The sequence below is a fragment of the Rattus norvegicus genome, chromosome 1 (assembly GCF_021556685.1).
Source record: "Rattus norvegicus strain SHRSP/BbbUtx chromosome 1, alternate assembly SHRSP_T2T, whole genome shotgun sequence".
NCBI lineage: Eukaryota > Metazoa > Chordata > Mammalia > Rodentia > Muridae > Rattus > Rattus norvegicus.
Window position 1 is genome coordinate 101,343,253 of NC_141534.1, and position 14,036 is coordinate 101,357,288.

The 14,036-nt window shown below is 49.0% G+C and overlaps 1 protein-coding gene across 11 annotated transcripts in view; it reads right to left on the bottom strand.

Moving 5' to 3' along the window:
- The window catches only part of Zfp536 (zinc finger protein 536), a 461,365-nt gene that overhangs the window by 147,684 nt on the left and 299,645 nt on the right, over nucleotides 1–14,036 (bottom strand). For 4 of the 11 annotated variants that reach the window (XM_087654060.1, XM_087654052.1, XM_087654069.1 and 1 more), the window contains exon 7: nucleotides 6,789–7,684. In XM_087654060.1, the coding sequence (XP_087510186.1) occupies nucleotides 7,677–7,684 (8 nt within the window). In that variant the 3' untranslated portion in view covers nucleotides 6,789–7,676. 11 annotated transcript variants of the gene reach the window in all.

Consider the following 14,036-nt stretch of genomic DNA (forward strand, 5'->3'; position numbering starts at 1 on the left):
AATCTTTGTGTTTATTCTTGGCCACTGCTGGATATAGAAAAATACATTGTATTTAAAAAAAAAATGGAGTAAGCACATACCTGTGAGCTCACAGCCTCGTAGGCAGAGACAGAAGGATCCCCAAGTTCTAGACCAGACTAGGTTACTTGTCTGAGACCCTGTCTCGGAAAAAATTAACAGAGGCTTAGCAGTGTTGCTCAGTGGTTTGGCCCTTGCCTGGGTAACATTAAGTTATGGCTGTCCAGAGAGCCTTTCCAGCTGCCAGACTCTGGGGTTGGCATCTGATATGTGCACCTCGGGGGAATGACTCTCTGCCTGCTCCATGTCCTGCAAGCAGTGACCAAGCTGCGGTCGACAGAGCCAACGGGAAGGCATGGCTGCAGCAGGGAGATGTGTCCAGGAATCAAGTGGCCTGCTGTCTCTTGGCCTCCATTTTCTCATTCATAAAATGGGTTGTGACAGCCAATGAGGTAGTGAGGCTGTCTATGCGGAAGTAGCTGGAAAATCAGAAATTATTGAAGGGCTGGCTAACTTCAAGGGCTGAATAACTAGATGGGACCGATAGCGTTTTTGGGGGCGGCGGGGGGATACCTGTCTGACTTGGTGTTAGAAGCTAGGAACAAATCTCGCCACAGAAAGAGTCTCCCGTGCACACCTCCACCAAGGCCCATCTTCCTCCTGATCTGCAAGCTCCTTCGTTGGCCCAGTCCCAAGGGACCTACATTCATTTGACCAGCCCTTTGACTTTGAAGCAAGAGAGTGAGACTCTCAACCCCAGTGGAGCTGACTCCTCAAGGGACCACAGAAGACCCAGAGGAAGTCCTCTGGCCAGTCACAGAAGAGGATCAGGACCGCAAACCCCAAGCCCCAAGCCCCACCCCCACCTCCACCCAGCCTCTCTCCACTGCCGGAGAGGGGCAGCCCCCGCCCCCCCTCGCCGGAGAGGGGCCGCTTAGCCTTTGGCAGAGCAGGACCAGATGGCCACCCTCGTTGGCGATGTCAGTGGTGACCTCACAAGTCAACATGCAGCAAGTACATCTTAATCATCATGAGTCCTTCCTGTCCTGGACAAGGCGATTGCACCAGCCCGCCCCTCGAGGAAGCATGCATGACCTTCTTAATCACAGCCTGCTGGAGGGCTCTGTCTGTCTACTCCTGCCCACCTCAGAGGCAGGCAGGCTATCTGTGTGACCAGCCAAGTCTGGGCGGCAGAGAAGGAGTCTCCGGATTTCCATCCCGAATAATAACTCACATTACTTTGGGTCCCATCTGCACCGGGGAAGGCAGAGCGGGGAGAGAGCATACATAAAACACAAAGTTCCCACAGACAACATCTGTCTTAGTGCAAACAATGGACCATTATCTTGTAAATAATTCTGATTAAGCTGTAGCATTTCCTCCTGAAAAACTGGCTGCTGGGAAGCAGAGTGGAGAAGAGGGCGCAGCTGGAGTGGCAGGCCTATAGCCAGCAGGTGCTGCTGCTGGGGAACCTCACCTGACCCTGGAGCCTCCCCTATCCTCACCGAGGGTGGCTAAGCATCTCTCTCCAGCCCTGTCAGAACACAAATACCTACCACCTGCAGCCTAGGCTGCTTTTCTATGAAAAAAATCTCTCTCTCTCTCTCTCTCTCTCTCTCTCTCTCTCTCTCTCTCTCTCTCTCTCTCTCTCTCTCTCTCTCCTGCTTCCCCTTTTCCCTAGTTCCTCTACGGCTTCTTATTTTCTCCCTCTGTCCAGCTCCCAAGGTCTTCAGGCTGTTCCACACCAGGAATGGTACCTATTCTGAGGACATAACACTTTGCAGGTCTCAAGCATGCTTAATGCTCTCTGTCTGGGAGTTATCAGGCCTGGGGAACCCTCCCCAGATCTCTCTTCCCACACCTAAGGTTCCATCATCCCATCATGCCCAGTCCTGTACCACAGTGCCTCTCCCCCGTGTGTCTCCCTGGACTGTAAGCTCTACTTGCTCGACTCCCGACTTGTCACTCCTACAGAAAACCGGAGACTGTGGGAAGCCACCCCAGCACCTCAGAATCTTAGTCCTTAATCTGTGTAAGGATATTTATCCGCAAGGACGCCCTCAAGAAAATAACCCTGGTGCTTCAACATTAAACTGTGGTTCCGAGCGTGGTTTAGAAAGGACAGGCACTTCAAGCCCAGAGTTTTCGTGTAGATCAATCCACACAGCAGCAGCCCTGTTCCCAGCGATCAGTGTTACTATTTTCCTGAGTCCTTATGCTATTAGCGAACAGGAAAACAAACGGCCCAGTTAGCGCTAACAGGGATGTATCTGCCTGTCCCAGGGATGGTCTCATGGGACCAGATTTCCAGAGGTGTTCAGTCCAGGTGTGAGGAATCCCACCCAGCTAGATGTACAGACAGGAGACTTCCAAGTAGTGAGTACGGTGGGCAAGAATGGGGATACTCAGGCCACCCCCAAACAGTAACTCCCTCTTCACCACGATGGCAGCTTTATATGGCGCACTACCTGGGACATGCTTGCTAACAGGAGTCCTAAAATAATTGACATGAGGGCAACTAGTCTCTGAGTTATGTATGTTTATAGCCATTGTATTCTCTTAAAGGTGCCCAAGTTTCTCAGTCGATGGAGGGTAAAACTGAGGGTTAATAGCTCCCTCTGCCAAGACATACTAGGAATCAAGGACTGAAAGGACAAAGAAATCCTAGGAATGGAAGGATATAGTAGAACTCTGTGCCCCACCCACACAAGACAGACTCTCAGTGCTCCCACCCTTCCGGAACACTTCTGTGCTGTGTATGTGGTGTGAAAGGGGCAGGCATGGCTCAGGGATGTGCAAGTGGGACCTACTAGCTTAGCAGGATGATGACCTGTAAATTGCTTAGGAGCCTTTAATAATCTTTAAATAAGTCAAGTTTCAGCTGTGGACTTAGGAGGTCGACACAGAAAAACTCAGTGAAGACTCCTCTTTTTCTTCCCCTTTCGTGAAGCTACGAAGTCAGTTTAGTTGACTCCCCTTTGTTTTTCTGGGGCGAATGTCTTCTGGAATTAGAAGAGAAAACTCTTTGGTGCTCTTCTAGTGATTTAGGATAAATCCCTCCAAGTCTTGACCTATCCTGTGACCTAGTGTGGGGAATGCCTTTGTGTAAGCCGGAGTCTTGCGTGTAGACAGGTCTGAGGAAATACCAGCCTGGCTCCCAGATCCAATGGGCCGGGAGGACTGTGGTGCTCACTGGGTATACGGTACCATCTAAACTTCAAGGCCAGGAAAAACAGAGCTGGAGATCAAAGAGATGATCCCAGCTATCTGCTCCCCCAAAGAAATGAAAGCCAAAAGGAGAGTTGTCTGAGCTCCTCCGAGCCTGGCTGTTGCTGGATGCCTGGTCACCTGACCCCGGACTGACCCTTAACAACCTTACTGACCCTGACAAACTTGCCCCTAAGCTGAAAGCCTGGCTCCTCCTGGGCATTTAATTTCCCATGGCAAGCCACAGAATTAATTAACTTGCTCTCATCTTTGGCTCTGGCAGGTCCAGGGTGGTCTACAATCAAACAGAAGGTAAAAAGATGCCAGGGTCTGCTCTGGAGGCAGCCCTCTCATGAACACGGCTCTCGGTTTCCTCCTGCATCAATCTGCATCCGGGCGGCCCAAAGATCTGCTTTTCTATGATCCTGACCACGTCACCAAAGAAATCTGAACGGGCTGGAAAAAAATTGTGGCCCCCCTCCTCAAGAAGAGAGATCTCATCTGAAGGTGAACTCTTAATTATCCAACCACAGAAGCCACCCAAACGTCCAGCCCCAGCCCTTCCTCAGGTATACTTTGGAGTAGCATCTCTTAGTGGTTAGCCCCAGAGCTCCCCCCAGGACATATCAACCACTGGGCTCAAAACAGAAAAGAAATCCCTATGTCATAGAAAAAGCAATAATTTGGTAAGTCAATGGCAATATCCCTCCCCAGACTGGTTGCCTTTCTCCCTTTATATGAGTATCTTATGCACACCTGACAACCACAGAACTTCAAGAAAGAAACGTAACCTTGTGACCAGGTTGCCACTAAATGGGTTGTCTGGAGAGCACAGAGAGTAGAGAAGACGAACTCCTCAGAGAATGAGGAGCAGCTATGCTTGACCATATAGATTTGATGATTTTGCAGACTCTGGTCTGACTTTGACCTTGGCCTGGACCCTGACCCTGTTCATTCAGGGATACGACTGGCAGTGTGCACCTGTGTATTTATTTATTCACTCCAAGGTTTCTTTGAGGAAAACAGACATACACACTAATCTGTCCCCAAATTTAGATTCTCTTCTTCGCCAGAGAAATTACATCGAAGTATGCATAGTTCCAAAAACGTGTGGACAGAGACGTGAGTGTGCAGATTTTCTACAAACCTCCTTGTCTTCCTTGGCTTCTTGAATTTAAGCCAGATGCCTTCTTAATTACTCTGTTCCAAAGATGGGGACTCTTTGGTGTCTCTTATGTACCACAAAGCAGAGAGCCAACCATGCTTAAAAAGTTCTATGCTGTAAGGATAAAGGTAGATCCAGGGTGGGTTATTTTTGTTTGCCCTAGGTCTGAATCCAAACCCGTGAGTCTTGTTATAATCCCGTGTGGGGCTTGGGGTGGGTGGGGGTGGGGTGGTGGGAGAGCAGCCGTTTGGGTGTGATAAACCAACCAGAAGCAGAATTACTGGCCTTCATGCAGAGCTGCGAAATGAAGTAGATTGAATGTCCCAGAGGCCTGGGTCTATGTGGCTGGCTCCCTTTGCGGGCAGCAGACAGGATATTTCTAAGAACATTCAACTGGTGAGCATGGAGTTGCTTGTTACCCAGTGGAGGAGATGGTGGGGGGAATGCTGGGGGGGGGGGCAGGATGAACAGTATAAGGCACAATGAGGTGTCATCCCAAAATGAGAGGTTGGGAGAGGCTGGGGCTGGGTTCATAACAACGGGAGAGTTGGAATCCATGGAGGTCTCTTTTAAGCTTCATCAGTTGCCACCGGGGAGCCACTCAGGAAATACCCTGCTTTCAAAGAGGAAATGCTACCAAGCCTTCTGGCTTAGAGACCCCCGTGAGAGGAACTGGGCCCTGAGAGAAGGAAGGCAGATACATGGCTCCAGGGAGCCCTCCAAGCTGGCAGGGTTGGGGGCAGAAGATGAAGGAATCTTTCTGTGTGCCCTTCCTCCCTTACTTCCTACTCCCTATGGTCCTCCCAAGTTCTGGCCCCTTGGGCTCAGCAGGGTCCCTCAGAAGCCCATCCCATCCTAGCCACAGTGAATAACCCAGCGGGTCCAATGCTATCTTTGGAGTTTTGAGAAAACGGTTTTAAATGATGGGCCAAGGTGAGGATGATGTACTCTGCCCAGAGGGCGGCAAAGCAGGAACCCACACTACGACTTCAGTATTGCCTACAGAGATCTAGAAACTGTCCCAGTCCAGACAACAGAGTACAGAAGGTTAGAAATCTTCAAGATCTCTATTTCCCACTGGACCTATCCCTTGGTGCTGTTTGTGTTTTGATGCTAATCCCGCTTCCCCAAGACGGGCTGCCTGGGACAAGGAGTGAATCATGTACCCAGATGACTTCATGTGAACCTTCTCCCCATTTTAACTTGTAGGATAAAGGCTAGAGCCAGTGATTGGGCAGTGGAAGAGAGGTGGAACAAAAAAGTTTTGGGGAGAGGAAGAGAGAACAAGCAAGAGGAAGAATAAGGGGAGGAAGGAGAGAGAAGACTAAAGAGGAGGAGGTGGGAGGAAAATGGAACAGAAGCACGTGGCCTGGAGAAAACGCAAGTTTTAAGGGATCTCACAGCAGGGGACTAGCGTAGTGCAGGGGTAGATCTGCCCAATCTAGGCGAGCAGCTTGTGTTCATATTGAGTTGTGTTTTCCTTACACGGGCTTTTGGGTTGGAGATTACCGCAGCACCTCTCCTCACATCTTCTCAGCCCAGGTCTTAACTCTCTGTCCTTCCTCTGGGTAGAGACTCCTTAATGCTGTTCTGTGATCTCTGGGGTTAAGATGGGTGGTTGTTACGAGAAACGCCAGATGGACTGTTACATCTAGTTGCGGTGATGCCTTGGTCCTGTCACTAAGGCCAAGGTTGGACATTTCTCAACTTCCATCCCCTTGTTGGGTACTTCATTTGAAGATGTAGTTCTTGGGGCTTTGGAGTCCATGCCCTGCCCCCCGCCCTACCATGCGACCAGTTAGAAAGGGTATAGTGCACGCAGACTTGGGAAGTGTGTAAAACAGCTCGTGGGGCAATGAAACCAGGCAACGCAAAAACAAGTCCTTTCCTTTCTGCCTCTCTCCCTGTGATGAGGCAGGCTGGGGCAAGAACAAGCCTGTTACTGTAATCACAGGCAATGACCTAACCTGATGACTCCTCTAACCTACCCAAGATTGTCCATCACAGCATGGAGAAGCATATGGCTCACTGGAGGAGGCTGGGCCTAAGTGCCTTTTGCACTTCTGATCCTGGGTAGGCCTGTGGATTCTGTGCTTATAACCCCTATCCTGGGGTTCTGTGGTTCAGAAACCTGCCTAAGACACATGCAGCACGGAGAGCCTGTATCCGTTGTTGGCTCTCTGGCGCCCACTACGGCTGTCCCACCAAAGGAGGGAAGTCCCTTTCCTTTTTGCCTGTTTGTGAATTGTTGCTCAAGGGCCAACTGAAGACAAATGGGAAAGATGGGGAGCCTGATCTCCCCAACGTCCTGCTGAGGCTCCCCACTGGGAGAAGGATGTGAGGGGTGACCGGTGTGTCGCGGTATGAATTAACATAATGACTCAGAACTGCACTAATGTTTCACAGCTTTTTTTTTTATTAGCAATACCAAGATAACTTATTGAAGCATTTTTTTTTTTAGTATTGTTTTACATTCCATTCATAAATGACCTAACTTGTAACTCAGCATACAGCACACGGAAAGATAGAGTTTGACACTTATGCAGAAAACTACAATTATGATAACTTACATGCCTTCATTACCAGGAACACCTTAATATATCTTCTAATTATTTCAACAACAGTCTATTCCAGAGCACAGGATAACCCGGTACACGTTTACACATTTCGCTTCGGTCGCCTTTTTTTTTTTTTTTTTTTTTTTTTTTTAGGTTTCGGGTGTCAGAGTGCTGTTGGCTTGGATTTTACTGTCACCTGTTCCTGGTTAACACGACGACCTGACGCAATATTAAACTAGCAATATTTCTGCTTAAATACTATGGAGGGAGATAATTACCGCACTTTTCTGTATTCTTCTAAAGTGTTACAAAATACATGACAATCAGACACAAGAAAGGAATGTGGCAGGGCTATCCTGGGGCCCAGCCCTGGGAGCTCAGGTGAGCCGGCAGGGCACGGGCACTGCCCCAGACGGGTTTTCATTGATCTGGGGACCCACCACCCACTGGGATTTGTGACTCTCTCACTCAGGTTTCTAAACATTTGTATCCATTACTATCGCAAACGTGGGGTGGAGGGCAACGCTTTCAGCCTCTCTTGACTCTACACAGGTTGGTGTGCTGTGCGCGCACGCATACCTGTGCTGGTAGGAATTATTTACTCAAAACACGTGTATGTGTATAGGTTCTTCTGTTGACTTTGCACGGTTAACAAGCTGCAGGTAAACCACGAAGGAGCACAGACAGACAAGGGGGGAGTCCAGACAGAGCGACTAGTACATGGGGTGTCACTTACCTGAAAGAAAACGTGTAGATTTGTTAATCCAGGAAACGTTTGGGGCTAGAGGCCCTGGGAAGCAAGGGCAGGGTCACAGTCCCTACTGTTTAATGGAAGGATGACAATAACGGGATATTTATAAAATCTGGACTTTCTGTCTCTGGCGAAAGTAAGAATAGGCTGCATGATTATAGCAGGCTGGCGGTTAGGCGTAGAGGTATTGCCGATCAGCATTAATTAATAGGGTGTGATTGCTGCCTCATTTGAAACCTGGGCTTCACACACAACATGGGGGGGGGGGTGCAAGCGACCTGATTCCTTCTGCAGCGGACATGTGACCTGAGTCTACATAGATGGCAGCCACTTCCAAGCATCACCGCCGTTCAGCGGACTAAGGAGACTGATGTCAAGCCCACGTCACGCACCGACAGGGCTGTACGGTTCCTGACTGAGTTGAAATAGGCTGGAGAGCTTGGACTCCACCAGGATGTGTCGGTTCTGGTAGCACACTCTTCCTCCCCTCTCCCACTCCAGTCCTACCTCACTATCAAAGGGGAGAAACACACAGCTTTTAAAAACAAAAACAAAAACAAACAAACAAACAAAAAAACCCAAAAAACCTTGGCTGCGATGATTCCTTGGTTTTGTGCAATCCCAAGAGAAATATGGACGCAGCCACCGAGATGAACTCTACCAGACTTTTCTCCCACTTCAGAGGCAATGTTGATTCAGACAGTAGCTTTTGGAGCCAAAACGATGCAGCAAAAGGCAAGAAACATAAACAAGGCTAAATGTCACCAGTGTTTGCCGACTCACAGACACCATCCATTTGTTTGTTCTGAAATGACGAGTGGACCATTTGGCAAACACAATGGCGTCCCCACAACAGTTCTGTCATCCTGCCGTGCAAGCGACATCACACCAGTCCCACTCCCTTCAGTTTAAAAAGGAGGGAAGGAGAGGAAAAAAGAATGAGATTTGGAGGAACGAGCTGTCATTCGAGGGGCTGTCTCTGTCAGTCATGACACCCACACAGCTCTGGGTGAGGGCAGGGGACTGCCTCCCCAGAGTGCCAGTGTCATCAGAAGACCCTACCTATAGGATGTCGTCTGTGATACACACCTACGCGCACGTGCGCGTGCACACACACACACGCACACACATGTACGCGCACACGCACACGCTCACACGCACGAGCCCACACTCAGAGACAGTCTCTCTATAATCAGCTGAGAGGCAGACAGCAGCTCTAGACAAGCACAGTAAGGTGATGAATTCCAGGAACTTACAGAACTCTGCCCTTAGACTTCACAGTAGGTCAAATGGCCCTTCCTATTGGGAAAACACTAGGTCTGGGAATGGGCTGGACCACAGAAGTTGAGACAAATCTAAAACTGGTCAAGTTTGGTAAAGACAGAGTGAGGTGCTCAGTGCCTTATCCAGCCTCTAAAGTGCCTCTGAAGGGGGCTGGCTGTGTTTTGGCTTTGGGGATTTGGGGGAGCACAGCAGCACTGGATAGAGCAGCAGGGAGCCCTCAGCTATCTCCCTCCCTGGCTACCTGCCCTCCCTGGGGTTGGCTGCTGTTTGTCTGGGCAACCTCATACTTTGCAGAATGGGACCTGTATCATTTTCCTAGTGGGACCTCCTGGAATCATGGCCATAGCATGTAACTGCCACCGTAACACATCGCTGCCCATGTTCAGGTGTCTGCACATCATATAGTCCACATTTATGATGCTTCATATACTAGAGACAGATGCTCTACGGGCTACTCTTGTCAGTAGGCTACAGTCACATGCAAGGAGGGAACTCCAATTGAGAAAACGCCCCCATAAGATCTGGCTGTAGGCAAATCATAGGGCCTGTTCTTAATTGTGACTTTTAGAGTCACGTGTTGTTTGTTGTGGTCAGTCTAATGGTGAAATAATAGGATTTCCCCTTGCTGTGTGTGACAGTTCACAAACTGTCAGCTGGTACACTGTCAGAGGTGTCTCCATAGTGAGGAAGGTTTGCTTTCCTTAGGTCTAGAAACAAAACCAATACAATGATTTGTATACAGTTATTATGGGCCCAACCCATTGTAGGTGGTGCCGTTCCTGGACTGGTGGTCCTGTGCTCTAAAGGAAAGAAGGCTGAGTAGACCATGAGGATCAAGCATGTAAGCAGCACCCACCCCTCCATGGCCTCTGGATCAGCTCCTGCCTCCAGGCTCCTGCTGTTTGAGTTCTGCCCCGACTTCCATCACTGAAGGGCAGTAACCTGGAAGTGTAAGCAGAAACAATGCCTTTTCTCCCCCAGTTGCTTTCGTCATGGTGTTTCACAGCAATAGAAACACTAAGGAGAACAGCTACTTCGGGGGTCTCTATCTGGCCGCAGGCTTTTGTCACTTCTTGAAAAGAAGACAAGGAGACAGGACTCCTCCTACCCCCTTGACTCGAGCCATTTGTTTTATGTCTGGAACTGGACTGAGCCCAAACAAAAATGGGCTGGGTGACATCACAAAGCTGCCAGTGTCATCTTTCAAGATAACTTTCTGGTGCACTGACTGCGGCTTGAGGACACTCATCTGATCTGGGGGCATCTGCCCCAGGCTCTTAGGTGTCTGCCATTTTAATTCCTCCCTGTACTCCTGTCTGTGGAGAAGCAGTTGTTGTAAAAGCTAAGTCACAGCTGTTCCATCTCTTCTGCCTGTGGTGTTGGGACAGGATGGTAAGGAGCACTCTCTCTCTCTCTCTCTCTCTCTCTCTCTCTCTCTCTCTTGCTCTCTCGCTCTCTCGCTCTCGCTCTCTCTGCCTGATGTCTCCATCCTTTACTCTGGAAATAACCCAGGAGTGCATCCTTCTTTACACTAAAGCAGGGGCCTGAGGTTCTGGCCTCTGGACCAGTCCCGACCACCCCCAAGCCTTAGTTCATAAAGCATTATTGACACACAGTCACATTGTCTATAGTTTCTTTAGTGCTACCCAGCAGGAAGGAGTCAGAAATAAGAGGGTGCTCATGGTTTGTAAGCTGAAAACAGTTACCCCCGGCCCTTCAGAAAATGTATATTGACCTTTCGGCTCTAGGCTGTGTAGGTGGGGGGACAAAAGGTAGATATTTTCTGAGTGTCTGTGCAAAGAAATCACGGTGGGGCAGAAGTCACCTCTTAAGATAGTTTAGTTTGGTCACTATATTCCATCATATCATACATTTTAGGACACACGTGACATAGCATCCTTGAGGGCATCACCTAGCCTGATGGCTATTGCACGTGGGGCTTGCTGATGGTTGCTCCACATGGGACTGGGCTTCCTGGAGTGGTAGGAGCCCAGCTAAGGGTAAAGGAGTTGTGCTTTTTCCTCTGCCTGCCTCTTAACCTGACAAGAGTTCTGTGTCATGCCCAGAGGATTCGGGAAAGGGCATCGAAAGCAACATTTGAGAAAGTACACACAGCAATTGTGTGCTCTCTGGCTGGTGGCCGGCCTCAGTTTCAAAAAATGAGGGACAGGGGTGGCTAGTTGATTCCCACATCCACAGGCTCCGGGATGGAACCAGGTCTTCGGCCTTTCTATGGTAGCAACCTCCAGGTAGGTGCTGGGCAGACTCACTGAGCGGTCTGTGTGTGCCCCAGCTGCGTCTCTCACGCTCTCCTGCCTCTCTAAGCAACATTTCCACAGTAGCTCCTAAAAGCTGCACAAGGTGCCTGCCTCCCTGACTGACAGTGGACGGACACAGCTCTAGTCATCTGCCTTGTCCCCTTCCCCCCCCCCATTTAAATACTGATGTGAAGTTCGCTCGTCCCATTGCAAAGCAAGGACAGAGCCACTCTAACAGTACAAAGGACTTATCAAAGCTCTCTGATGGCACGTCTTTGACCTTTTTCACACTGCTAAGGGAAGTATGCGACATGCCTGGATCCCGACGCCCACCTCTAGAAGCTACAGTTTTGGCTAGAATAGGATGTCGTGTAACAAGATCAGAGCAGTGGGACCTGGCCCTCTCCTACTTAATAAATCATCTTCCAACTGATTCTGAGCTGGCTCAGGATCTCCCATAGGATCATCTGTAACGAGCCCCTGACACACTGGTATACCAGCCCCTACAGCAAGGTTCATCTTGCCTTCTGCACGGGCTGTGCTATGGGACTTATCACGCACGAGGATGGAGTAGCCTCTCCATCAGCTTGCTCTCCTGCATCCAGGTAAGAACGTATTAGCTATAAATGGCTAGCACACACTGGTCAGGACATAACACCCAGGGTACAGGACTAAAAGTTCTAAAAGTTAGGAAGCAACGGTGCAGCAATCGGCCTGGATGTGCGGCTTTCAACACATAGTCCTACATACAACAGGAGAGAAGACACGTTCTCTTGACTGCTGGAGGGTACAAGAGGGGTTCCTGAGTTCTGTGTGGGTCTACATGATGCAGGCGAAGTTTTTACAGATTGCTTTTCAAGTTTTACAGTGTAAGAGGAGAGAGTTCTTCCGTATACACAAGGACATCGATTATAGCCACTAGAGTTTCTAGGGGCCTCCAGGTATGATTCTAGGTCTTCTTTAACAGAGGAAATGAGGCCCTAAACTCTGAGATAAGCAATCGCAGAATAAGGCATTGGTTTGGCAAAGCCCAGCTCTGTGAGAAAGAGGAGCTGTTGATCTGAGGGACCTGCTGGCAAAGTCATGCCTACTTTAAGTGGGGCAGAAAAGAGGTAAAGGCTGGGGCTGTCTTAGGCCGTGTGCCTTGAAGCTGCTGGTCATTCATAGCTTAATTATGCAGAGTGTTCCATGCAAGAGAGAAGCGCTAGCGAGGCGTGGAAAATTCGTTTGCTTTTCTCTGAAATATCAGTTCTTAACCAGGATGGCAGCTGCTTTTCTGGGTTCTAGGACACCACCACACACAACAAGAACCTAAGATTATAATGAATTATGCTGGGCCTGATGCCTGGGGACCAGAAAACAAAAAGAGCTATCCCACCTGCTACCAAGACCACTGCAGAGGCTTCTAGAGGAAATGGGGCCAAACAAAATACAGAAGTGATCTGCTCTGAAAGTAGGCAGCCGGTGGCCGGACTGAGGTTTGGGGCTTTAGAGCTGGACCCTTGTCTGGGGAGCCACCAGGAGGCTTTGCTCTCTCGCTGGCCCAAGGGTCTTCATGCACTTCTAAAGAGAGGGGTGAGATGTGTCCCCCAGGGCCTGCGGCCTAGGGACTGACAGGTTGATGGAACAGTTTTGGGGTTTTTTTGGTTTTTTTGTTTGTTTTTTGTTTTTTTTTATTTGTTTTTGTTTTTGTTTTTGCATGTACCATGGAAATATTAGGCGAGACCGGGGAAGGGATGGGAACGCCCGCCAGTTCTGAAAGTGTCTCCGGGCATCAGCAGCTCCCTGGCCCTGCTGCCCTCTCCACCCGCCCCCTGATGCAGAGAGAAATCTCTGGACAAGCTTCCTCAAGGCAGGCGGCCTTTCTTCCACAGATAGGAAGATAGGGGTATTAATGGGGGTAATGTGAGCTCGTTTCAATAATAATGAGCTTATGTGCATGCCAGGGTTTGATCTTTTCTGGTGCGTGGATTCCTGGCAGGAACCATGATCCTATGTAGGTAATCAAAGGAACCGAAAATAGACTTTAAAAAAAAAATCCTCAAACAACAACAATAAGTACAAAAAAACCACCCCAACCAAACTTGAAACAAATGAAAGAAAAAGACTTAAATATCACTCTCTGCAGAAGGAAGGGAGGATATTGGACAGACATAAATCCCTTTTCTTCTTCTTTTAAAAATTGTTTTTAACAGCTTCGAGAGTAATGAATCGTACGTAGCTAAAAATAGATCTGGGGTACTGGCTAATGGGACCTCGGGAGTCATTCAGTGTAAGGAACCATCAATAATTTTTTGAGCTGTCATAAATCCATTTAGTGATTTTGACCACTCAAAAAGGTATTTCTGACTGCTTCTTCCACTTCTTAGTGAATTGGGGAATGACACAAAGAGAGAAAAAAAAAACAAAAGGAAATTTATCGATCTGGATCGTCAACAGCCTGGCTTCGTGATTTCCGCTCTGTGCTGAAGGAATCAGGATGTGAGGTTTAGAAAATGCTCCCTGGTGCATCCCCGCCACCCCGTCCTTCCGCCTTCCCTTCCTTCCTCAAAGAAGGAGGGGAAAACTCAGAAATTCATTCAAAAATTATATGGTGAGTATAATCCCATGCTGCTTGTCTCTAGTGGGATCGCTGGGCCCGGAGCCGCTCTCCGCGGACCAGGCTCAACATAGGAACAAAGACGTGATGATGGTCACAGTCCCTGCCCGTCCCTGTATCCATTTGGTCCAACTGGGGTTTAGGATTCTGCTTGGAAAAATCTAGAATTACCATGGGGTAACAGTATTCTGGAAGT